Source organism: Ochotona princeps, chromosome 6 (genome assembly GCF_030435755.1).
Source record: "Ochotona princeps isolate mOchPri1 chromosome 6, mOchPri1.hap1, whole genome shotgun sequence".
NCBI classification, from domain to species: Eukaryota; Metazoa; Chordata; class Mammalia; order Lagomorpha; family Ochotonidae; genus Ochotona; species Ochotona princeps.
This window is the reverse complement of record NC_080837.1, coordinates 86,599,510-86,624,907: the sequence shown is the minus strand read 5'-3', so window position 1 is coordinate 86,624,907 and position 25,398 is coordinate 86,599,510. Positions and strand designations below refer to the sequence as shown.

Sequence of the window (25,398 nt, the reverse complement as noted above, 5' to 3'; positions counted from 1 at the left end):
CCTCGAGGGCTTCTCAATGACCCCACCGTTCCACTCAGGGCCTGGTGTAAGGCAGCCCAGCAGCCAGGCCTAGTTGTCACAACTGGCCAGGAAAGCCACGCTGGCCGGGGAAGTCCAGGCCATAGAAAACTAAAACTCTTGGGAAAAAACACACTTCATTCTGCTGTAAATTGCTATGAAAATGCAACAGGATACCCTTGGATAACTGTAGTTTGGCTTTGGACGGCCTGCGCAGAAACACATCCACGGGTCAAGCTGATGCCAGGCCCTGCCCAGGGGTGATGCACTGTTACGTGTGCCCACCCTGGCTGTCCAATGTTCTGATTTTGCGTTAAGTCTTGAATGAATTTAACATCGGTATCTCCAGCTTCTCTTGGCATCTGTCGGGAAATCATCACTCTTTACTTTCTAAAAAAGGAGGATTTGTTTATTTTACTTGAAAATCACGAAAAGGGGGAGAGAGAAACAGACAGAGATGCTCACGTGTTGGGTCACCTCCCAAGCGGTGACAGCCACTTGACCACAGCCAGAGCTGAGCCAACCTGCAGCCAAGAGCTTCTCTGGGGTCTCCCCTGTGGGTGCAGGGGGCCAAGGACATGTTCCACCCTCCACTGCTGTCCCAGGTCATAAGCAGGGCGCTGGATGGGAAGTGGAGCAGCCAGGACATGAACTGGTACTGATGCATAAAGCCATTGTCAGCAGGGGGTTAGTTTGCTGCAGGGCCCGGTCTCACAAGGGTTAACTCCACAGCTTAGCTTGTTTGTCAAGAGGTAACAGGATGCGCAATCTTGGCCAGATACATTTAGCCCTGGCTTGACCACAAATTCCTGCTTCCCTGCTTCCCATTTATCATGATGCCCCTGGGGGATCTTAGGAGTTGCTTGAGCATTGGAAAAATACTGGGAGGAACTAGGCAGAGTATTAAAAGGCAGGCTGAAGTTCAAATAAATGGCATTCTCTTTACAAGAATGACCCCTGCGTGTTGTCTTCTTTGTAACCCTAGTCCCTCGGCTCGGCTTGGGGTACATAGAGACGCAGGCGTTGCCAACAGCTTTCTATGCTACCACACCATCCCCTAAATCTTCACTCTTTATTGCTAATGTGATTTTGTCTTGGATATACACACACGTATATATATCACACATGAATATTTATTGTATGTATTTGGAAGGCAGAGTGACAGAAAGAGACAGAGATCTTCCATCCACCATTCGACTTTCCAAATGGGTGTGACAGCTAATGCTGGGCAGGCCAAATCCAGGAATGACCTTTGGGTCTTCCACACGGGTTCAGGGGCCCAAGCACTTGAGCCATCTTCTGCTTCCCCAGGTGCATTAGCAGGGAGCTGGAGAAGTGGAGTGGCCCGTGTTCCCGTGGCCTGCCGAACCACAGCCTGCAGCATAACTCAGTTAGCCACATTGGCCCTTGGATGTGCTTCATGGCTGAGCAAGTCACGGCTGGGTTTCCTTAGGCCAGTCCTGAAGTCTTGTATGCAGCACCTACTCTGTCCAGCTCAGCCCCTTGCCCCGGGCTGGGAGCCATGTCACACAGAGGCTGTGAGGAGGGTGCCCCAGCAGCTGCTGCCTGTGCGTAGCCCCCCTCCCTGCCACCTGCTTCCAGTGGGCCCCTCTCCTGTAGGAGTCACCTGAAAATCTGGTGGAAATGTGGCCTCCCATCCAGCACATCTGGACTGGACCTGAGCAGCTGCACCTCCTACAGGCTCCCAGCTGGGGTGCAGGCCTGGCGCCCAGGGGTCACCTGAGGGGTGCAGGCAGGCCCCGGAGCCCTCACATCCTGCTCAAGGCCCACACTAACTCCTGCTTCCTGCCTGGTTGTGCCGGCCTTGCAGCCGCAGGCCCTGCCCAGGGCTCTCCTGACCATCCCGTCCTCTCGCTCTCATCTTGGTGACCACACCGGGCTGGGCACTGCTGGTGGTTGAGGCACAGGATGCAGGGTCCTGAGGCGGGCTGGGAGGCGAGCAGCAGTGGGTGTCCAGGTCTTCCACAGGGGTGGCAGGTGCTGGATCACCTGCTGAGCCCCAGGTGTGCTAGCAGGAGGCTGCAATGGGACATGGAACCAGGACTTGAAGAGCTGCCCCAGATGCCTGACTCCAAGCAGAGGGTACAGCCTGTTGCAGTCTGCAGGAAGAACTGGCTGGGGAGCTCAAGCTGTGGCCCTGGGTGAGAAAGGCAGTCTGGGTGCTGACAGAGGCAGGAGGGGAGCATGCACACTGGGGGGCCCAGGGGCAGGAGGCCCTGGTCGGAGGTGAGCATGCACACTGGGGGGCCCAGGGGCAGGAGGCCCTGGTCGGAGGTGAGCATGCACACTGGGGGGCCCAGGGGCAGGAGGCCCTGGTCGGAGATGAGTGAGCATATTGGGGGGCCCAGGGGGCAGGAGTTGCTCGTTGGAGGTGAGCACGCATACACTGGGTGCCCAGGAGGCAGGAGTTGCTGGTCGGAGGTGAGCATGCACACTGTGGGCCCAAGGAGCAGACGCATGTCTTCTGACTGTCCCTGAGGCCAGGAGGTCAGGTCCAGCTTGGCCTCTGTCCTTGGCTGGGAAATGGCCACTTTTCCCACATACGTCTCTGGGCCCTAATCTACACTTACCATGAGGGCCACCTAAGTGACTCATTTCACCACAGTCACTTGTAAAAATTGAATGTATTTCAGAGGCAGAGCGAGAGAGAATGGGCAATGAGCCCTGGGCACTGGGTCCCTCACCAACGCCACGGCCGTGGACCTGCTGCAGCAGGGGCCCAGTCATGCCCTCCAGGGCCCACGTGGGAGCCTGCTTCTCTGCCTGGATTTTCTCTAGCACACTGCCTGGGAACCCTCCATCCTGTGTGGTTGCTCTGAAGCTAAGGCCCCAGGCCCAGGTATGGCAGGCAAGCCTGGTGACTGCCTGCCAGGCCAGGAGTGCTGGGTCACCTCCTGCTGTGCTTGAGCCAGCATCGTAGAGGCTAACAGCCTGTTTGGACGCGGACAGGAGGCAGCCCAGGACGGCCACCACGTGCACCACGCTGCTCCGTTCTTTGCCTCGCATCTAATTGTCCACACAGACGACTCCCTTGGGGCCTGCTTCCTGCAGTACTCCAGGCTCCATACAGGTTCTACTTCACCTGGATTCTGGACTCCCTATTTTTTTTTTAATTGCATCTACACCTGTGTCTCCCCTTTGCATTCCTCTGTTGAGCTTCAGGACATATTCTAATTAGGAGGGGTAATTTAAACTATGGAGCTGTGAATAGAGAACACAGCACCCAGAGGCTCCTGGTGGAAGCATATGGATCAGCCTAATTGGCAGAGGGTGTGGGAAGAGAGAGCTCTCAGAAAATCAGCTAGACCTCAGCCCAGACGTCAGGGGCAAGCCCAGGGGGCTGGCCAGCCGCAGCGCTGTCCCTGCCTGGACCCAGCATGTGAGGAGAGTACTCGCAGGAAAGGCAAAAAAGGAGAAGAAGCCGTGCCGCCCCGGCAGTGAGTCTAAGCATCTATTTTCCACCCCAGTGACAATCAGAAATCATTCTTTGCGCTTCCTTTTCCACGTCGTGTCTGTCCGCGAAGGGAACTGGAGCTGGCAGAAGACGGCACACGTGGACCAGCGACAGCGGATTCTCATTGTGCTGGATTATCCTGAGCGTGAGCCAGCGACAGCGGATTCTCATTGTGCTGGGTTACCCTGAGCGTGAGCCAGCGACAGCGGATTCTCATTGTGCTGGGTTACCCTGAGGCTGCCTGCTGCGGAATCTGGCCACGGCCCGGTGACACTGCAGCACTGTCACCCTTCCCTCTGTGATGGCAATGGTAGCCACTTTGCTCCCAAAACGAGCTGACGGAGGGTCCTTCCCCAGGCACGTGTGTCGGGGAAGCTGTCCAAACACGAATTGCTAGGAATTTGCCCACAGCTTACTAACTGTCAGGGATCAAAACCCAGCATCCCTCCATCCCCAGTGGCTGTGCCGAATCAGACCTCAAGGTCACATGGCTTCTCCACGTTTGGGATCCTTCCAGCAGTTGACAAAGTCAGGGCAGGTGCAAGCAGGCCTGAGCTTGGGACACTCGTGAAAACCAGGCACAGCCACCTGCTCTGAACACCCACCTGCCACCAGGGCAAGGATGGGCCTCCAGCAGGAAGGGCACTCGCCAGGCCACGGCATGTGAGGCCTCCGGCCATGTGCTGGTGGCACCTGGCATAGCCCCACCATGCTCCACGTGGCCCCGTCCCTGCAGTCTCCCCACCCTCCAGCTGTCAGGGCTGCTGGAGGGGCACTGCAGATCCCAGGAGGGCTAACCCCCTTCTAGTCTCTGTCCCTTGTGGCTTGTCAGCTGCTCCCCAAAGCCACTGCAGTCTCCTCTGCCAGTGGAGACACACTTTATCCAGGAGTGCCAGGCACAGGACCCCAAGTGCTTCAGTCAGAGGCACAGGTAGCGAGGCAGAAGGGGGCGGCCCCCACCAGATCCCTCATCCACTAGAGGGAGCACCGATGGAGGCGGAGGCTGGCATAGGGTGGCCGACCTTCCTGGTCACCTCCATGGCCGCCAGCTCGGCCACTGGAGAGGCCCACATCCCTGAGATGGCACCCACACTCTGGGTTCAGAGCCTGTCCCTTTCACCCTTTCCCTGGGGTGAAGGGTGAAATACTAGATTCTGGAAAAGTCGCTGTGCGCGAGGCGGGGTCGGTGATCAGGACGTGTGGGGAGCCAAGGGGTCTGGGTGGCAGGCAGGGGAGGGGGTAGCCGCTGAGGGGGGGTGCCTTGGCCACAGCCAGCCTGGGAGGGCCAACGTGATCTCACGTGTGCCACCTCAATGGCAGGGGGGCAGGAAATCACCCACCACTGGACTGCCTGGTCCTCCGGAGTGCTCTGACCAGCAGTGCCAATGGCTGTCTGGGTCTGAGCGTGCGCTGCACAGTCGGGAAGGCAGGAAGGACAGGTCGGGTTGTCTAAGACTTAAGGGGCTGCCCACGTCCCTGGGGTTTCCTGGGTCCAGAACTAGGGGGTCCCAGGGCGTGTTCCCTGGGTCCTAACCCTTCGGAAGTCCGAGGGCGGACAGTGACCACACGGGGGCTGACACGGGCGGGCCTAAGGGCAGAGCCAAGGCCATGGAGCTGGCTGGGGTGGGGCCCAGGGCGCCCCCGGCCGCCGCGTCCTTCCTGCAGCCGCCGGGCCGCAGGTCGACAAGGGCGGACTCGGCCCTCTGCTGGGGTCGCCGCGTCTGTGCGCTCGTCGCGGACCCAGAGGACTTGCTTGGCCGGGCCCGCGGTCCTTCCGCGCCCGCCCACCCAGGGGTCAGTCCTCGCCCTGGTGCCCGGCTCTAGGCCCCGGCCCCACGGGGTCGCCTCGCGGCCGTCTCTGCGCCTGGGATCGCCGGCGGCACAGCCACAGCGCCCGGGGGTCCCCGCGGTGCCATCTGGGGGCCGGGCACTGTGGGCCTTGCGCGGGAACCCCCGCGTTTCCTCCGCCAGGGGCTCCCCAGGCCGCGCGGCCGCCCAGGGCGCTGCCTCTCCGGGCGCACGGGCGGCGGGCGGGGCGCGCGGCCGAGGCCGAGCCGGGCCCCGGAGCCGGGGCCGCGGCGGGCGGGCGGCGGCGGCGCGAGCAGCCCGGTGATTGGCACAGGCGAGCCGGAGGCGGCGGCGCGGGGCGGGCGGAGGCAGGGCGAGCGCGGCGCGAGGAGCCGGCCTCCACCCCTGCGCCCGCAGGACGGGGGCGGCCGCGCGGCCGGGCGGGGACGGCACGCAGGCTCGCGGCGCGCACCCGGCCGAGCGGCGCCGGCAGCCGGGGCGAGCGCGAGAGCGGCGGCGGCGAAGGATGCAGGGCAAGAAGCCGGGCGGCTCGTCGGGCGGCGGCCGGAGCGGCGAGCTGCAGGGGGACGAGGCGCAGAGGAACAAGAAGAAGAAAAAGAAGGCGTCCTGCTTCTCCAACATCAAGATCTTCCTGGTGTCCGAGTGCGCCCTGATGCTGGCGCAGGGCACGGTGGGCGCCTACCTGGTGAGTGCCCGTGCCAACTCCGCCGTCGGCCCCCGACCTGGCCCAGCCCGGCCGGCGGCGCGCCGCGGGGCCGTCCGGGGGCGCGGTGACCTCGGCCGGGCCGCGGAGGGTGGCGCGCGGTGCAGAGGCGGCCGCCGGGGCGCAGGCGGCGGGGCTGCTGGGCGGCGCGGAGCGGGCGGGACCGCGGATGCCGGCGGCGGCTCGTGCGCGCGCGCGCGCGGGGCCGAGGGTGCGGGGTGGGGAGTCGGGGGAGAGAGGCGGCGGGCCGGGAAAGCTGTCCTTTCCCTCACATCACCACCGCCCGCGGGACAGCGAGCCGGCCGGTGAGTTGGGGAGCCTGCTTGGCGAGGGCATCGCGGGTTCAGGTGCCTGCGCGCGGGGAGCGGAGAGGGGCGCTTGCCTCCTCCATCTGAGCACGGGGACTGGCGGGGTGGGGGACCGTGCTGCCACCCCCCACTTCGCCCCGGATGCTGCAGTTATGGGACAAAGTTAGGGCACCTGGCTGGCAACTGGGAGTTCCTGAGCGTCCTCTTGTTGACTCGTTCCTGGCTTGCTCTGGTGCCCACCAGGGGGTTACATCGTGTTGCGGGGAATGCCTCTGTGCTGCCCTGACGAGGGGCAGTGAGACTGGGCCGGCCCCTGAGTACGCTGCCTTGGGAGAAGCAGCTGGCATGACTCAGCACCACCAAGTTCTTACTTGGCCAAGTCCCTGTCCCTGCGTGGGTCGCCCAGAGAGCCCCTGGGACCCCGGTCCTGCCTCCGTGAACAGTTTCGTTGTGAACTTGTTTCTTGGCTGCTGACCGGAAGCTGCGTCCAATGTCACTGACAGGTGCTGATGAGCCAGTTTGTTGGGGCAGGATTTCGGCTGCTGAATTAGCACAGCGGGCAGGTGTCTGGGCCCCTCTCCTTGTGAGGACAGCTGCCACAGCTTGCAGTGGAGACTGGCTGTGTGTGCGCTGGGCCAGGTTGCTAAGGAAGAGGCAGGTGGAGGGTCTCCGGCAGCTCTTTGCCCGCAGGACAGACCCCAAGGCATGGAGAGTCAGAGGCCTGTCTTGCAGCATCCGCGCCACCTTGTACTTCTCTGCCCTGGGCACCGGAGGCCTGTGAGCCACGTGCATGCCAGGGGACTGCTGTACAGGTGCCCTGCTTGGACTTCCTTTGTACCCAGGGAAAAGTGACGGTGCAGATGCCGTCTGTGGACTAAGGATCTGGCTCTACGGGAGCACTCTGTGTTGGGGGTCAGGTTTTCAGAGCCTCCTTGGTGGGGTGTGTGAATGTTAAAGCATTTAAATGGGTGTGTTTGCTCAGATGCAAGTGTGGCATGCTGTAGAACATTGGCCGGTCTGCCTTGTGTGCAGGCAAAGCAGGCATAGCTACCAAGTGTGTGTGTGACGGAATGTGTGTGGATTCCAGCCAGTAGTTCACTTGCCTCCAGCTGATGGCGTTCAGCAGAGTGCTGTGTTCACGCGTGGCCACAGCAGTGGAACTTTTCAGGATGCTAATGGCACAGGCTGCAGACGGGCAGGAAGTGTGTGACTCCCTGCCCAAGAGTGTTCCTGTGCTGAGTAGCTATCCCGGAGTTGGCTTCTGGTGGCAGGGGGACCCCAGGGAGGGTTGGGGACTCATACGCTGCTGGTGGCCTCCTGGCACATGCAGCCTGGCTAGGGACAGTCTGATGGGGTGGGGTAGGGTAACCGGAGCCCACAGGTGACGGGCAGCGAGCAGCTGGAGGCCCAGGAGAGCCGATGCACAGGCAGACATCCTCGGGGCTGCGTTCCGGCCGGCTGCCCCCAGCTGCCCTAGGCATTGGAACCTCATGAAAATGGATCGTCAGCTTGCCCCGCCCAGGCCATGCTCCTCGGGCATCTCTTCTCCCCACCAGGATTCTTGCCATCTGTTGTCCGGGAGGTGGGAGAAAGTGCACCAAGGGTCTGGGAGTGGCCCTGGGAGTGGGCCTGGGAGTGGCCCTATGGGTCGCTGGAGACTGTAGGGGGCACTGGCTTCCTTTTGATGTTTTGTGGTCCTAGGAAACCCAAGAGTGTGTGTCTGCAGGTGTGCCTCCGGCAGCCCACTCTCCTCTCTGCAGGCAGGGCTTACGCACCACACCTGTGCTGCTTTTGCTGGGGCGGGGGGGGGGGCCCTGGCTGGCTGTGTGCTGACGGCGGCTGCTGTTTGATTCCCAAGTCCCACGGGGTCGCCTCTCTTAGCCTGTGTCCCCTGGGGTCTTCTCAGACAATGCGGGCCGCTTCAGTTCCTTTGCCCCTTTTCTTTGGGAGAGGATGCCGTTCGTCCCAGTGACCTCGAGGCAGCCTCAAAGGCGCAGGTGTCTATTTGCCCTTACAGGGACTAAACGGGGGAAAACTTGGGGCAGTGTTGGCCAAGGCCGAGCACCTGTGACTTCGGGTGTGCGTGGGTGCTCGGGCTTCCGAAATGTGCTCAGGATGCTGCTGCCGGGCCGGCAGCTGATAGAACACGGTCCTCCCGGGCTAAGCAGGGCCATCGTGGCTCCAAAACTGGACACTTGGTGGTGCCTGCTGGGAGTCCTGTTTTGGAGTAAGCAGCAGTTGCAAGCTTCTCACGATGCCCGCTGCCCAACTGTCCTCCAGTTGGGTCTTTGCTGTGGATGGAGGGAACGCCAGCCTCTGTCTCCCACTGTTGGGAGCAGGTGCACTGTTGTGTGTGGTGCCCCTCACGGGGGCCTCGTGGAAGGCTGTGTGCGGGGGTCCCGTGTTACTCCGTCATAACAGACAAGGCTGCCCCCAGCAAATAAGAGTCTGCGACCCCTGGCGGTGGCTGGCAAAGCCATCTGGCCCCTCAGTGGCGCCAGGCAGGTCCTGGTGCCGAAGCGAGCCTGAGATGGTGTTGACGTGGTCACGGTGATGGCTGGAGCCCGGTGCAGGGCACGGCTCAGCTCCACACCCGGGATGCAGCTTGCTCGTGGCGGAGGGGCTCCCTGACTGTTCCCTTGTTCTTGTCTGGTGCCCAGGAATCTTCACACCTGAGGCAGGCTTTGCTGGGGAAAGTCTTTGCCACATTAGCATGCTGAGGGAGGTGGCTGCCTTTAACTAAATCAAGTTTTTGCACATTCTTGGTTACTCAGTGACACAGCCTCCCTCATTTGCATAATTACTGCATAGCCCCAGGTAGAGAAATAAAGTCTCTCTGGCTTTCTTTTTCTCTCCTTTTTCTTTCTTACAGCTTGGTTTTAAATACTTAGCTAATAATAATTAAAGGAAGAAATGGATTCAGAGAACTCATGTCAGTCCATTGCATGTGGATTCTTGGTTTCTCCCAGAGCGGGAGAGGGGTTTCCTCTGTCTTAGCGGGGGAAGAAGCCCCATGGGAGGGCTTGGCTGGGACCTGCCAGGGAGGAGCATGGTGGAGGCCCTGCCTGCGGCAGGCAGTGCCAGCATCTGCAGCTCGCCTGGGCTCCTGGGACAGTGTTGCAGCCATCTGTGGCAAGGGCAGCAAGGTCCCATCCCATTGCTGTCCATGCTGTGGGCAGCCTGAGCGTGGTCCCCTGCCAGTGCCCCTCCGTGCCATGGGCAGCCTGAGTGTGGTCCCCTGCCAGTGCCCCTCCGTGCCGTGGGCAGCCTGAGTGTGGTCCCCTGCCAGTGCTCCTCCGTGCCATGGGCAGCCTGAGCGTGGTCCCCTGCCAGTGCCCCTCCGTGCCGTGGACAGCCTGAGTGTGGTCCCCTGTCAGGGGCCTCACCACAGCCTGGACTCCACCAATGTGAACACATGTGGCATGAGTGAACGTGACCGAGGGGCTGTCCCAGTCCTCCACCCTCTTCTTCTGTGTGACCCAGGCCTGTCCTGCCTGAGGCCTGGCATCTGTCCATGCACGTGGAGGTGTGGGCTGTGGACGGCTGAGTTTGGTGCAGAGCTAGAGGACGCTGATGTGGACATTTGGGCGGTGTGTGTGTGGGGTCCCCAGGTGTCTCCCCAACACGGGTCACCTGTGGGCAGCCTGACAGTGTCCTCGGCTTGCTGCATAGTCCTGGATCTACTCTCTGCCTACAAACACAGCCAATAGGGCAGGTGGCTCACGGGCGCTGACATGGCTCAGGCCTTGTAGGATCCAGGTCCTGTGTGTTGGTGGGGAGGGCGGTGCAGTGGCTAAGCTCCCTGTGTCCTGCCTCTGCCAGCTGTGTGCCCTCGAGGTCCTTCCCTGCCCTCTCTGTCTTTGTTTCCCACTTAAGGGAAGTCACAGTGATGCCTGCGTTGGTATTGCAAGGAGGATCCCCTGAGCGGTGCCTACAGAGCTGCCCCGGACACTGGCTGTAGTTCCCTTAGCTGTGTGAAGCCAGGGAGCCTGGCCCTGAGGGTGAGGGAGCATGCCCAGGCTGTGGTGTGGATTCTGATTTGCAACCTGTAGTGCATGGGCATTTGTCTGGAGCTGAGGCCTCTGTGGGCACCCAGGCAGCAGCACCCATTGCCGGGCTGTGGTCCTACTCATACCAAAAGTTGTGGGTGGGGGCTGTTCCTGCTGAACTTCCCCGGGGTGGGACAGGGTGGCTGCTGAGGGTGATAGACCTCCAAGGCCTGAACACTGGGGCTGTGTGTGGCCACGTCTGGGTGTGGGCATGCGGCTTTGGCCAGAAGGGCAGGGTTGTGGCATCTGAGGGTCCCCAGAGGATGCAGGCTGGATGGAGTGCCATCCTGCAGGTTGCCTGTGGGCCTGTGCCCTCAGCTGCATCTGGCAGCATGTTGCCTCGGGTCCTCTGACTGTCCCACGTGCACCTTGGCCTATGTCTGAGTTCTGGGGAGCGCTTGTCATGGGTGCTGGTGCAGGAAGAGAGGGCGACTCTGGTCAGTGGGTTGGCAGTGGGCACCTTGGCTCAGAGGTGGGGTTTTCATTCAAGCATCCCAGATCCCAGCTTCCTGGGAGAGAGAGGGTGGGTCCCCCAGGAAAGCGTGGAGTCCCGAGGCCTGGCTCTGGTGACTCTGTGGCCGTCCTGGCCCTGGGTAGGTTGCAGGCTCAGTACCTGCTGCCTTCTCCCCTGTGGGACCCAGCGCTGGTCCAGGGCCCGGGAGTGCAGCTCTGCAGGCCATCGCTGAGCCTACACCTCTGCTTGGCGTTCCAGATGCCTGTGAGTGCCAGTAGCAGGCAGGAGCCCTGATGTCTCTGTGGCCTCCCCAGCGTCCCATGGTGCAGCCAGTATAAGCAGGCAGGGGCTGCTTGTAGGGCGAGAACAGGCGAGGAGAGAGAAGGGACAGTCCTGGGTCACTGCCTGCACCTCCCATGAGGACTTGACGGTGGTGGATGCTGCTCTGCTCCCATGACGCACCTGCTGCAGCCTGGTCCCCACGCCTCCCTCCAGACGTCTGGGATATCTGCCTGGACTTCTACTGTGTCCCTCCCCTCAGGACAGGGCTGCTCCTACTCTCCCAGGCCAGTGTTGGGTGGGTGGGGTGGGATGCGCCGTGGCGGAGGCCAGCAGGCAGGGCCTGGAGGTTCGCCCTGCATTAATTAAATAAGCCGTGGAATCCTGCTCCTGACACCTCCTGTTTGCTCTGCTGAGAGCTGCCCTAATGAAGGTGGACGTTCTTGCGGCACAGGCCCCTATGTTCTCATTACATAAGATTCAATTATCGTGGTCCAGCCTGGGAGAGAAAGGACGGTGCCAACAGTTGATCCTTGGGGTCTGAGAGAGCTGGAACCAGCCCACTGTGGCTCTTCTGGCCTTGGGCGGGCAGTAGGGTCAGTGCCCGTTGCCGTTTCCCTGGGAGTCTGGGGCTGGTCAGGGCTTGAGGACTGCAGCTCTGCAGGCCATGGCTCAGCAGGACGTGTCTGAGTGCCACCCACTGGCTGTCCCATCTCCCAAGGTCTGCCGTGGCCCTGGAGACCTGCTGTGTACTGTGTGGTGACATGCACGGCCCTGGGACTTCCAGCCACTTCCTGCCCTGTGGGTAAGGGACTTATTTTTTGGCTCACTGAGGGCTGGGGAGAAGAGACAAGGATGACACCAGCTGAACTGGATTCGGAGGAGCTGCCGACAGGCCTGTCTGTGACCTTAGGCAAACACTGCAGGTGCGACACCTGCCAGTGGCCATGCTGTGTCTCAGCTGACCAAGAGCATGAGTTCACACCTTCCCTTTCCTCTTGCCAAGCTACAGAGCTGCACACAAATCAGAAAGTTGGCCAACAGCCCGGTGGCTCGCAGCTGGTGGCAGCAGGGGGTGAGCGCCCTGAGCTAGGCCCTGAGCTAGCTGGGCTGAGTCCTGGAGCAGTCCTGGGGAACATTCTGGAACTGTGCTGGGGAGGCGATGGTGTGAACACCAGGCCTGTTGTCTCTCTGTTCCCAGAGGACCTAACTCTTGGGTCACCTTAAATGTAAGCTTGGAGCATCCCTGCTTGGGTGGGCACCTCACCGGGCAGCTACTCCCCTCAGAGCCCGCCTCAAGCAGCAGGTGAGGGGTCAGGAGGCGTTCACCAGCTGTATTGTTGGTAGTTATGGTTAGGAAAAGGCCTACGTAAAAGCAGAGTTTTGGTGAATTCTGAAAGAAAATCACCGTTTTTCCTCACTCCTTTATGGCATCCCTCCTGTTTGCAAAATAGTTTCCACATTTCTCGGAAGGCACATTCCTCTCTTTAATCCAGAAAGAGATCAAAATACATGCATTTATACACACTCACCTTCCAGCTGCTGGATCACTCACCACAATGGCTGTACTAGACAGGGCTGAGCCTGGCCGAAGTCAGGAGCCCCGAACTCCGTCCTGGACTCCCGTGTGGGAGCAGGGGCCAGTGCCTGGGCCGGCTTCCCCTGCTCTCCCGGTGCGTCAGTGGGGAGCTGGACAGGAAGTAGAGCAGCCGGCTGTGGCACGTCTGGGTGCGCTGCTCGCTCAGTACTGAAGCCAGCTGCCTGCCAGCGTAGACCCTGGGAGGCAGTGGTGGCAGCTTGGGGAGTCGGGTTCCAGCCACCGTCCTGGGAGACCTGGTGGAGAGGGGCTCTGCCTCCTTCAGTGAGGAGAGAGCTGGTGGGGCTGGGGAGGCACAGTGCCTTGGTCTTCCAGGTCCGTAGCCCCCATCAGCACATGCTGGGCGGCAGCCCCATGGTCTCCCAACCCCCAAGTGCCCCCTCACCACACACTGGGCGGCAGCCCCGTGGTCTCCCACCTCCATGTCTCCCATCAGCACACACTGGTCTCCCACCCTCCATGTCTCCCATCACTACACCCTGGGTGGCAGCCCCGTGGTCTCCCAGCCCCCATGTCCCATATCAGCACATGCTTGGAGACAGCCCCGTGGTCTCCCAGCCCCCATGTCCCATATCAGCACATGCTTGGAGACAGCCCCATGGTCTCCCAGCCCCCATGTCCCATATCAGCACATGCTTGGAGACAGCCCCGTGGTCTCCCAGGCCATGTCTGCCTCTCTTCTTCCTGGAATCCAGTGGTGGCCTCAATGCTTGCCCACCCTTGACCCTGCCCTATGACCTCACTGTCACCTGCTGGTGTCACTGAGCCTTGCTCCCACGTGTGGCCCTCGTACCAGGGCTGGGCCCTCCGACCTCAGCATGAAAAGCAACATAGAGCCCAGCAGTGGTCAGAGGGTGCCGAGGCAAGGGCAGGCTGTGTCTTCCTGTGGGGTTGGGTGGGATGGTGTCCCTCCTCGGGGGGCGAGGGGCCGGGCTTTGCAGACACTCTGATTCCCTGAGAAAGGTGGCTGTTTCCTTCTGGGGTGCTGGCGGCCAGCCTCACTCGAGTGCGGCCACTGGGGTGACTGGGAACTTTGCAAGGCCCTTTCTTGTTCTGGAGCTCTGGTCATGGAGTCTGACATAGGGAAAGCAAACCCTGGACCTGCATCAGCTGGGCGTTCCCTGCACCTGTGCGTCCCCATCCAGGAGTCCTTGGCACTCTCTAGGCGACTGGACTCCCCTGCAGTCAACCCCAGCCTACCTGGTGATCCTGGACATGACCCTGTCACGATGCACTTGATGCCCTGGCCAGCTGAGGACTGGGCACCTCACTCAGTCTGCCTTGATGGGGAACTGGGGGTGGGGAACTGGGGGTGTCAGGAGTCTCGCATTCTCAGCGCAGATGTCTTTAAAGTGTCGGCCGGTCTGTGCCAGACTAATTAACTTTGACAACTTCCTGTTCCTGGCCTTGGTAGTGGGGAGACAGCCACTTGAGATCCTAATAATGACTCATTGCACAGACGGCGCCAGGCCCAGGCCCCTGGAAGCACAATGACCCTGTCCAGGTCAGGCCTGGCAGCGCAGTGTCCCTTTGTAGGCCAGGCCAGGCAGTGGCCAGGCCCCTAGAAGTGCAGCACTGGGACAGCTGTCTGGGGTGGACCTAAAGTGTCAGGTGCTGGCTCAGCCCTGGAGGTGGGAACTGGGGGGGACTGACAGAGAAGGGGCAGGCTGGGGAATCCCCGACACTCCATCAGGAGCATTCCAGACTGCACTCCAGCAAGCAGTGTGAGGACTGCCCACACCTCTCTTGGCAAAACTCATCCCCCTGTCCCCTGCTTTGAAGTGGGGTGACCAGCCGGGCAGCTTCGATGCAGCCAGGAGCAGTATGGCTGCCCGCTGCAAGGTGTGGCTTGGCGGGCCCTGGATGCCTGATGTCCTGAGCTGGGGGCGGGCGGGAGGCGAGGATGGACTGGGGGCACGGGGCCTCAGGGTGTAGAGCTTCCTTTCTGTTATCTGCAGACTCTGTTCCTGCAGGCAGAGCTGGCGTGCATGGCCTTGGATGTATCCACTCTGGGTGACTCTGGCTGGTACTGGAAGGAGCTGTGTGTGGCTTACAGTGCAACAGTTGGGCAGGCACCATGCACACCTCCCCTTGCACTCTGCCTGGCTGCTGTGGGGAGGCGCCATTTGCGGCCTCAGCTTGGAGGAGGGAGGCAGCCCCTGTGTGGCCCAGCTGGGCTTCCCCTGAGCTGTGCAGTCAGGCCAGGAAGCTGCCCGCCCATCGCGGTTTCCTGCCGGCAGTGTACATCTAGGGCTCGCCTGCTAACCTGAGCTTGTGGCTTCCGATCTTCCTATAGGCATCACAGTTGTGTTTGCTACAGGAGTGTGTGTGTGTGTGTGTGTGTGTGTGTGTGTGTGGCAATTTGGAAAACACAGGAAAGCGTGCCATATCTAAGAATCCCCGCTGCTGGGGGTAGGGGTGGTGGGTGGTGGTGGACCACACTTTGATGGGGTTTTTTCATCTCTCTGGGGCTGCCCACAGCCACAGATGCCCAAGGACCCTGGAGTGGCCGTGGAGCTAGACGCTGGCGTCTCTGAAGGCTGCGAATGCTGATTATGGGTCCTGTGTGGCTTCGGGCAGCTTGCTTTTCCCCTCTAGCTTGGCGCTGAGGCTGGGGTGGTGTTTACATTTCTGATGACCTTGTGGCCTGTCCACAGCGCATGTCACGGCTGAGGTTTTGGCTGCGTGGAAGGCTCGGTGTGATTGCATCTTGAAGGTCACAGTCACTTCTCTGCGGCATCAGGTGTCCTTCCCCGAGGTCACCTCTGTAAAGGACATCTTACGGTTTCCAGAAGAACCAAATAGAGCAGGTTTAAAGAAATCCCAAGTCCTCCATTCAGAGAGCACCGTAACTAACCCTGGGAGTGAGAGTGAAAATGAACTGCCTGCTGCTGTCTGTCCTGTGCCCACCGTGCCGCTTAGCTCCCTGCTGGGTGGGGGAAGGCCAGTCATGTCCACCTGGTACAGGGCTGGGCATGTCCAGAGTCGAGCCCCCAGAACAGGATCCACCCGGAGATGCCAGCTTCAGACACCTGCTCAGGCGAGCCGACCTCCCCAGGGTGTGCCCTGCCAGGCATAGGGGCGTCCAGTGCTCCTGGGCAGTGGTCCTGGCTAGAGCAGGAGGGTACTTCCAGGATACCATGGGGGTCCCCTAGCCAGAGCTCTTTCTCTTCTCATGCAGAGTTGGCACAGGCTGGCTGCGTGGCTGCACAGCCGGGAGTGGGTTTCCTGAGCTCTCACACAGGACAGCTCGGGGCTTGTTCTCCTGGATGGCCGGTGGACCTGTCGGCTCAGTGCCGCGGAGCACCTCCTTCAACGTTGCACATCTAGGCTGATCTCGTAAGCGAGGCGCTCTCAGAACTGCAGTGGGAGATGGCGTGAGGCTGAGCCGACTTAGGTGCGAGACACTTGAATGTGTGGGTTTAGGACGGGCAATTTCCACATGCTCCCGCAAGGCGGTTTGTCTGTACATCGTGTTTGCTGTCTCAGACGGGTCCCAGGAGCTTGTCACTGGGTTTTCTGCGTTTGGGGATCCTGAGCTGTCAGCCATGGGACACCTGCCATCCAAATACCCGGCCCTCATGGAGCTCTGAGGTTGTCTGTTCTGCTGTTCATTGTTTAATTCCTGATTTATTTTGGTCTTTCCTCTGGCCAACACATTGAAACTCTTTCTTTGGTTCGTTTTAGATTCCACGTCATGTGTCCATTCTCTAATGTTGATTTTTGCACCCTATTTATTTCTTACTTTCATGATGTGGGTGCTGAGCTCTGTCCGGCTGTGTGGGGTGAGCTGCCCCCAGCGGGGTGCCTGGTCTGTCCTGCCTTCCCCAGCGGCCTCCAGGCTGCTTGTTTTCCATTGGCTTCTTGTCCTGGCACGTTGGCTGGGCTCTTTGTTGTGCTCAGCGTGGGGGTTCTTGACTGAAAGCCCACTTTCTCCCGCCCATGCCACCCACTGAATTCTGAAGTCCGGTGTTTGGTTTCCGTGTGCTTCCTGTAGCCTCAGGGCAGGCCCCCTGGCAGCAGGTGTTGTGCCAGGTGCTGCGTCCATGTGGGCTCGGCAACTGTTGCTTCTAGGATTAGAAAAAAAGCTGGCTGAGCCAACACCACGAGCTGGGCCTTCCAGGTGGGCGGCTGGGCCAACATCGCGAGCCCGGCCTCCCTGGTGGGTGGCTGGGCCACTCAAGCTGGGCCTCCCAGGTGGGTGGCTGGCCTAACACCATGGGCTGTCAGCCGCCTCTCAGGATGTGGAGCAGCGGGACCTGGGCTTGGGAGTGGAGCAAGACCCTGAGCCCGGGTGCCCCGGTGGGAATGGGCTGCGCACGTCCCAGGTAGCAGCCTAGCCCCTAGTGAGTACCTCCGGGTCTGTCTCCCCAAGTGGGGCACCCACAGCGCCTTCTGCACAGCGTTCTGTGGCCTCAGGTGAGCCCGGCCTCCTGCAGCCACACAGGTGCTGCAAGGCCTTCAAACCCTTTCCTCCCCAGCGGTGCTGTGGGGTTCAGGGTGCGGCTCTGAAGAGGGAGTAGTTCTAGCAGGTCAAGGTAGTGGAGGACCACAAGGAGTGCACTGGGCATGGGTCCTTTTGCGTTCCCTGCTGTAGTCAGGGAGACTGAGGGAACCCTAAGCCCCTGGGAAGGGAGCTGTGGGCTACACTGTCCCCTGGCCGGGTCCACAGCTGGAAGCTGCCAGTCTCAATGAAATTCCACCGGCTGTCCTTGGGGTCTGTTTGTTCCTACCCAGAGGTCTCAGGTGTGGACTTAACTGTTTCTGTCCCAGCTGCCTTGCAAGGCCCTGCAGGAGCTTTCCCACTGTCCCCTTGTCAGGATCGGGGAGCACCTGCCGCCTCTGTGGGCTGTGTGTCTCCTGGGTGTCTGCCCCGTTCTTCTCCCTGCAGGTGCCATGGGCTCAAAGCCTTGCACTCAGCTTCCCTCAGTGGGCACTTGTGGCTGGGGACCCAGGCAGGAGGGCTGCGCCCGCTGCAGGCTTGTTCTATGGGGCCGGGGTCTTGTGGCTGGTGACCCAGGTGGGAGGGCTGTGCCCGCTGCAGGCTTGCTCTGTGGGGCTGGGATGGCTACGTGATTTCTGCTGGAAGGTTCTTGTTGCTGAGTGTTGGGCTGAGTGAGGCTTTCATGCCTGGTACCTGTGGCCTGTTCGCCATGGAGGGTGGTAGGCAGCCCGCAGCTGGGGTTTGCGTGTGGCTGTTTTGCTTCCCCAATGCTTCTCACTGTGGTATTGTTCTTTCTGTGAGAGGATACTGACAAAAGAAGGGGCAGTCACAGCACAGCCCTGGTGAGCAAGGGTGGACATGCTGTATGTAGCCCCTGGATGCCAGCAGTCTAATTTAGGGATTGCACCATCCCGGGAGTTAACACCACGTGTTAAGCTGCCACATGGAGCCGTAGCAGCCCCTTCCAAGCCTGGCCTCTGGACACAGGTGAGGCCCAGGGGTACTGTGATAGCAGCCTTGGTTCGCAGGCCAGGTCTGGGGGTACTGTGACAGTGGGCTTGGTCCTTAGGCAAGGCCCAGGAGTACCGTGACAGTGGCCTTCATCATTAGGCGAGGTCCGGGGGTACTGTGACAGTGGCCTTGTTCTGCAGGTGAGGCCCAGGGATATTGTGATAGAGGCCTTGGTCCTCAGGCGAGGTCCGGGAGTACTGTGACAGTGGCCTTGGTCTGCTAGTGATGTCCGGGGGTACTGTGACAGTGGCCCTGGTCTGTTGGTGAGGCCTGTGGGTACTGTGACAGTGGCCTTGGTCCTCAAGTGAGACCTGGGGGTTGTCAGGCGAGGTCTGGGAGTACTGTGACAGCAGATGAATCTGCTCCAGGCTGTGGGCATGGTGTTAGCGCTCAGACCCAAGTCTGTTCCCCAGCTACCTCATTGTGTGTTCACAGAAATCCCCAACTCTGAATGCCAGCTGCAGTCCAAAGGGACCAGCCCCAGGCACGTGGACCAGAGCTGATTGGCCTGAGTGTCCATGCAGCAAGTCTGAGAAGCAGGCCCAGCGGAGGCACGGTTGATCTGGGCTGGTGCTGCAGGAGTCGGGCCTGGCCTTCCCCAAAGTCCCCTTGGCCTTGGAGAGCTCATGCCAAGTGGGAGTCCCAGGCGGTGCCATGTTGGTACTGCTGGACAAAAGCCCTGCTGTTGCCCAAACTCAGCAAAGGGAGTGCAAGCCGTTCCAGAGACCGGGGTCTGCCCCTGCCCCACACTCCTGCGTCCGACAGTGGGGCTTCTCCCATGTGGTCACCTGCCCAGCGACCATCCCAAGCTCCCCTCCTTCCCCCAGTGGGAGTGGCTCCCTGGTGAGTGTCTCCTTCCCTTTAAAAATTATATGTAAGATTATTTGAAAGATACGTTGTCACCTAATCTTCCGTTCGCTGGTTCTTGGGAGTACTTCCTGTTGCAGTGTCGGGGCAGAGCAGGGGCAGGGCAGGTGGGAACAGGTGTGTGTCTGTTGGGGTGTGTCCCTCAGGGACTTCCCTGTCCCCACCCAGGCTTTTCCAGCTGCACTGGCCCCATTCTGCAGGGGCCTCCACCCTGTGGACGCTGAGCCCCAGTCTGGGTTACTGTACCTTTAACGCGACAGGCAGGTGCTGGATCCTGAGGAGGCGCTGGCATGGATTTGCTTCTCCCATTCATGGAGCGTTTGCTGAGCGTGCCTGGCAGGGGATGATGTGGGCGGTAGGCACTGTCTCTCCCGGTCTATGGAGGCGGCAGTGGCAGCCCCGTTGTGTGTCTCAGCGTCAGGCAACTCAGCTGCGCCCGTGGTACAAAATCTCTGCCCCCCGTCCTTCCTGCCTCGCTCAGCTGGACGTCTTGGGCTGAGTGTCCCCATGGCTGGTGGCCTTGCCTTTTCTGGGGTCAGGCCTGCCAGTTAAGAACTTGGCCCTGAAGCCAGGCTGCTAGAATGGCAGCCCCCATCTTGCTGATGTTTGTGACTGGGGCGGGTCCTCCAGCCTCAGCCTGCTGCTCCTCATGTATCCGAGGGCTGGTGATGTCCCCGTGCACCCCAGGGGCCACACGCCGATGTCATGGTGGCCCCTGCCCTCATCCATGAGGGCTCTTCCTGGGGCTCTCCTTGCTTGGGAACTTTAGTTGTAATCCACAGTGGAGAAACATGGGCGTGACTGACAAGGTGGAAGTGACCATGCAGCAGGGACAGTGGTCCCAGAGCTGGGCCTGGCCACTGACAGCTGTGGGCCCTGGAGCACAGCCACGAGGCTTGCTTTGTTCCACACTCATGTGACAGAGACCATGTGATGAGCTGAAGGGCCGGCAGGGCCTAAAATAGCCATTGCGTGGCCCTTGACAGTGAGCTTGCTGACCCCTGCGTTCGAGTCCTGGAGAATTCGGATCTCTGCTCTGGGTCTCCCAGACATGGTGCTGTGTCCTATGCAGCTCCTGCCTTCCGCTCTTCACTTCCGGGCCACACATCCCATGCTGTCCCATCTTCAGCTGAGCCTGTTGTCCAGGACAGCCCTGCCTGCAGGCCCTAGGTCACTGTGAACCAAAGTACAGCATTCGGGAGCCACTGGCCCCAGGGCTCCTAGTTGCTGAGCCCAGCAGGCCCAGATGAGCCTATGGTACAGGCGGCTGTGACCATGATGTGGCTTGGCACAGCAGCCATCCCACCCACCCTGTCTGTCCTCAGACTTGACTCTAAGCTTGTGTCTCCCCGACTGTCCCCTGGTGGCAGGTCTCCTGTGGTACCTTACGGCGAGATGTGCTCACCACACGGGGCCTGGAGCAGGAGGACCTCACAGGGGCAGGGCCTTTCCTGGAAAGCCTGGCTGTTCCCCAGGCTCGGGGCAGCAGTGGAGACGCTGGCCATGCCCTGGTGCTGCCAACTTCTCTCTAAGGAGCAGCTGCCAGTGTGCATCCTGGCGTGGACGCTGGTTATAGAGCTGGTCCCCATCAGGCGTGACCGTGGCATCTTGGAAACACCTGGCAGCGCCATGCAGACCAGCTGTGCTGCTCGTAAGAGCTTTCCAGACGAGCAGGCCCACAGGGTCAGCGTCCCGCAGCGGGCAGCCCAGTGTCCGGTGAGGCCGCCATGTGCCAAGGGCTGGGTCTCCACTGCCCCGAGTGCACACCTTGGTGCAGAGGGCCCTGCGCCACCCCAACCTCCCCTGGGCTGTGCTCAGTCTCTCACTCGGCCTGTCTTGTTTTCTCCAAGCTGCCATCTGCATGTCCCACTTGGAAGTACACTCGTTACCACGGAAACACTGATGAAACGGGTGGGGGCAAAGGTTAGTCGCACACACAAGGGCAACATGAAATCCTTATACCTAGAGGCTGGAAATTCAGATGGCGTTCTGGCTGGATGAGGCCTCACCCAGTGCAGTGATGCCCTGGCTCAGGTAGCCTGGGTCCCTGTCCTCAAGCCCGTCACCCCAGGTACAGTGGTACTCTGACCGGGTCCTTGTCCTTGAGGTCTGGTCACCCCAGGTGCAGCGACACCCTGGCCAGGCCCCTGTGCTCAGGCCCCAGTACAGCGACGCCCTGGCCGAGTCCCTGTCCTCAGGGCCCAGTGCAGCGACGCCCTGGCCGAGTCCCTGTCCTCGGGGCCCAGTGCAGCGACACCCTGGCCGAGTCCCTGTCCTCGGGGCCAAGTGCAACGACACCCTGGCTGGGCCTCATCCTTGGGACCTGGCTCTGGCTCTGTGAACTCAGCTGCTACAGGCAGTGGCTGGAGGTTCTGGCATGCAGCCACACTCTTACCCTGACTGTGAGCAGCAGGTGCTGGTGGTGGCCTTGGACCATGAATGGACACACTCCATGACTACCCTTGTGTGTGATGGCAAGGGCAGCTCGCAGGCCCTTGGCCTGGTGCCTAGGCTCTGAACTCACGCAGCCGGCCACCCTCCTTTTCCATGTCGTATGGGGAGGAGCATGCCTGCCACCCCGACTTGGCTACTCACCCTTTGGGGATGCGGGTTGTATGCTTTGCTTGATAGGCACATCTTTGGAGAGGGGGTGCTGGTAGCCAGCCCCGGGGCCTCTTTCTGGCTTGTGGGTCACCGTGTCAATCACATCTTGGAGGGGATACCACCTAGGACCGGAGTGTCCTTGCCCAACCTGCCAATCTTGGGCTCGTCAAGGAGGGGATTACCTGGCGTCTCCAGCCCCGCAGCTCCCTGCGCCTCCGGCTCACGCTGGTCCCCTCTGCAGGCCTGCCCTGCTCCGTCTTTTCTCATTAGCCACTGCCTTCCTGCCGATTAGCACTCATGGCTGCTCCAGAGCCTGGGCTTTTTTTAAAACAAAGACCTTGTAGTTTTCCTGTTTAAAGACTTATTTTTTGTATCGGAAAGTCAGATATACAGAGAAGAGGAGAGACAGAGAGGAAGATCTTCTGTCTGTTGTGTCTGTTGATTCTCTCCCTAAGTGGCCACAATGGCTGGAGCTGCGCCGATCCGAGGCCAGGATCCTGGAACCTCTTCTGGGTCTCCCATGCAGGTGCAGGGTCCCAAGGCTCTGAGCCATGCTCAACTACTTTCCTAGGCTATAAGCAGAATGCTGGATGGGAAATGGGGCTGCCAGGACATGAACCAGTGCCCATATGGGATCCTGGTGCATGCAAGGTGAGAACTTGAGCCGCTAGGCTACTGCACCAGGCCCGAGCCTGGGCTTTGGTTTTCAGCCTTCCTAATCGCAGAGGTGCAGTGTGCTCAAGGTGCTGCCTCCGAAGGAGCCCGGGCATTGCAGATGCCCGTGTGGGGAGCCGTGCTTCTGCTGCTCTCGGAAGCAGCATGGTATTTGTCATCTCCCTGGGTCAAGCCGAGCAGGTCCTGGCAGCACGTGCAGAGGCCCACGGGCTCTTCCGCCCCTTGCGGGTGCTGGGCTGTGGGTGTGAGGCCGAATCCAGCCCTCTGCAATGACTGCCTTGGGATGCCGCACAGAGCACGCAGCCAGAGGCATGTATGGTCCCCAGCGGGGTGGGTGTCAGAAACGGTGGCCTGAGTATTGGCTCTGCTGCCCGTTGCAGCTCTTCCTGGTGGGCACTGCCTTGGGAGGCAGTGGGTCCCAGGTCCCTGCCAGCCACACGGGAGGCATGGGTGAAATTTCTGCTTCCTTGTTTCCGCCTGGCCCAGCCCTGGCTGTCGTGGGCCTCTGGAAGGTGAATCAGTGGATGGAAATTTCCCCGTCACGTCGTTTCAGAGAGAATGAAAATTAATGTAAAACCCAGTCATGTTAAATGAAGCAAGTATTACCACTGTGGCATCACACGGAGTAGTTACATGAGGGCAGCGGCCATATCTAACTCAGTTCTCAGCTCTTGTGGATTAATCTGTTTAACCCTTTCAGAGTGTGTCAAACAGGTATAACCATTATCAAGCGAATTTCCTGTATTTAAAATGCTGACGACCAGAAGTATTTTGGATTCTTCTCGATTTTGGAATATTTGTGTAGATTTTAGGAGTTGGGCCATTTAAAAAAAAATTTCTTTTTTCTTTTATTGGAAAGTCAGATATACAGAGAGGAGAAGAGACAGAGAGGAAGATCTTGCGTTCACTGATTCTCTCCCCAAGTGGCCGCATTGGTTGGAGCTGCACTGATCCGAAGCCAGGAGTCCAGAGCCTCTTCCAGGTCTCCCACGCGGGTTCAGGGTCCCAAGGCTTTGGGCTGTCTTCGACAAGCAGGGAGCTGGATGGGAAGTGGGGCTGCCAGGATATAAACCAGTGCCCACATGGGATCCCGGAGTGTGCAAGGAGAGGACTTTAGCCACTAGGCTGTTGTGCCAGGCCAAGTTGGATCATTTTAATCTGAAAAACCCAAGATAATGCAGAATCCAATGTATTGAACATCATGTGGTCACCCAAAGAGCTATGCATTCTAGAGCGTTTCAGGCCTCAGGTGTGTGGGATGGCAGGACAGGGACCCTCAGCTGCCTCTGCGTGTCACAGGTGAGGGTCGCGGGTCCTGAGGGTCAGGGGTCACACCTGCCTGTGTGTGTCACAGATGAGGGTGGGTCCTGAGGGTCAGGGGTCACACCTGCCTGTGTGTGTTACAGATGAGGGTCGTGGGTCCTGAGGGTCAGGGGTCACACCTGCCTGTGTGTGTCATAGGTGAGGGTGGGTCCTGAGGGTCAGGGGTCACACCTGCCTGTGTGTGTCACAGATAAGGGTCGCAGGTCCTGAGAGTCAGGGGTCACCCCTGCCTGTGTGCTGCGGGTGAAGCAGTGTTCTGTTGCACACCTTCTGTGGGACTCCCTGCACGCCATATCCTGCAGCAGCCATCCACTGAGGCTTTCATACTCTTTGCTGCTTCTACAGGAGGAAGCTGTTCGACTCCCTGTGCGCAGAGAATGGTTACGCAGCCCGCCTCTCTGTCCTGGGTCACCTGGTGGAGTGTGGAAGGAGGTCAGCCGCTGAGCCCCAGACCCTCCCAGGCCAGCAGGGCTGTGCTGGCCTCTCCCATGGGAGTGCTGGCTCAGGTGTCCCTCAGCTGCCATACAACCTCCGCGCTGGGTCCCAGCAGGCGTGTTAGGTGTGCCCGCCCTTGGCCCCTCAGCATCCTTGCCATTGACAGTTGCTGACTCCTGCTTCGCTGGCTGTGTTCAGCTCCTTCTCTGAGGCTGGGTCACTCCTGGAATCCGACACAAAGGCTCCTGGACAGTGCCACTGCAAGAACCCTTCTGTTTCCAGTGAGCTTTCTCAGGTGCCCCCACACTGATTGCATGTCTGGCCTCTTCCCTCAGTCATAGGCGCCTAGAAGCTAATCATCCATTGTGCGCCTCGGTGTGGGGGCTGTAGGTTGGCGTGGGCCCGCTGTTGGTACCGGTGTACCAGGTGACATTGGTATTAGATGCCTAGATGTGGCAGGCCATTTCTGTGCTGATTCCCGGCAGGCCTTGCCCATCTCCTGGTTGGGGTTGTCCAGTGTAGCGATGCTCTTCATACTGCTTTCCCTGCTCTGGGCTGCCTGCCCAGAAACAAATGCCAGCTCGTATGGCATGGTTGTATGGAACTTGTTAACATCAGGCTCTTCCGCTTTCCCAAGGGGCTGTGCCCCTTTGTGACTTGGCCCAGCGTTCCTGAGCGTGGTGGCTTCTCCCTGGCCGTGTAAACACCAGTTGCCTGTATGTTTTGCTGGAGCTGTTCTGGCAGGTGAGTTTTATCTGCACTTTTCTAAATCTTTCCAGATGCTGGCCGGATGTGTGCGCATCTGGTAGAGTGTCTTTGAGATCACTTGCCTGTGCTCCGAGTCGAGCTGTTTGCCTTCTTGCTGTTGAGGCGATGCCCGGGGTCGCCGGGGCCGGTTCCATTGTGCTTGCCAGGTCTCTGTCGTGGGTGGTGGCAGGGGTGCTAACCGCTGTGCCACCTTTCCTGGGGAGTTGATGTCTCGGTCTTGCTACATCTACCTGGGGCTTCAACATGGTGGGGTTACATCTCTTTTCTATCTTTTTTTTCTTGTTTTGAGTTAGGTGTTTTCTAATTGCAATAATTTCTCTTCCCTGTGCCCCTAGTGAGGGTGTACGTACTGTGTCTTGCTGTTGCGTTCATCAGCCGCAGTGCAACATTTCCACCGTACACTGAGCTGATCTCAGGAGCCCTGACTGTCGCATGGCTGAATGTCGCTGCTGGATGTCACCGTACAGCTCCTGAGATCCCCGTGCTGTCTTGTTACTCACATTCCAGCCCTGTGATTTCCGGTGTGGGACTGGAGCTTCCGTTGCCTTGCTTCCGGAGGAATCCCCTCACTGGGGTCCT

General features: G+C 60.0%; 1 protein-coding gene across 2 annotated transcripts in view; it reads left to right on the top strand.

Annotated features, from left to right (window-relative positions):
• The first annotated feature begins 5,639 nt into the window (after positions 1-5,639).
• SLCO3A1 (solute carrier organic anion transporter family member 3A1) overlaps positions 5,640-25,398 on the top strand; it is a 115,131-nt gene continuing 95,372 nt past the window's right edge. Inside the window, exon 1 of one of the 2 annotated variants that reach the window (XM_058666601.1) lies at positions 5,640-5,987. In XM_058666601.1, coding sequence (XP_058522584.1) covers positions 5,808-5,987 — 180 coding nt within the window. In that variant the 5' untranslated portion in view covers positions 5,640-5,807. The remainder of the gene's footprint in view (positions 5,988-25,398) is intronic. The other variant, XM_058666600.1, reaches the window with a different exon arrangement.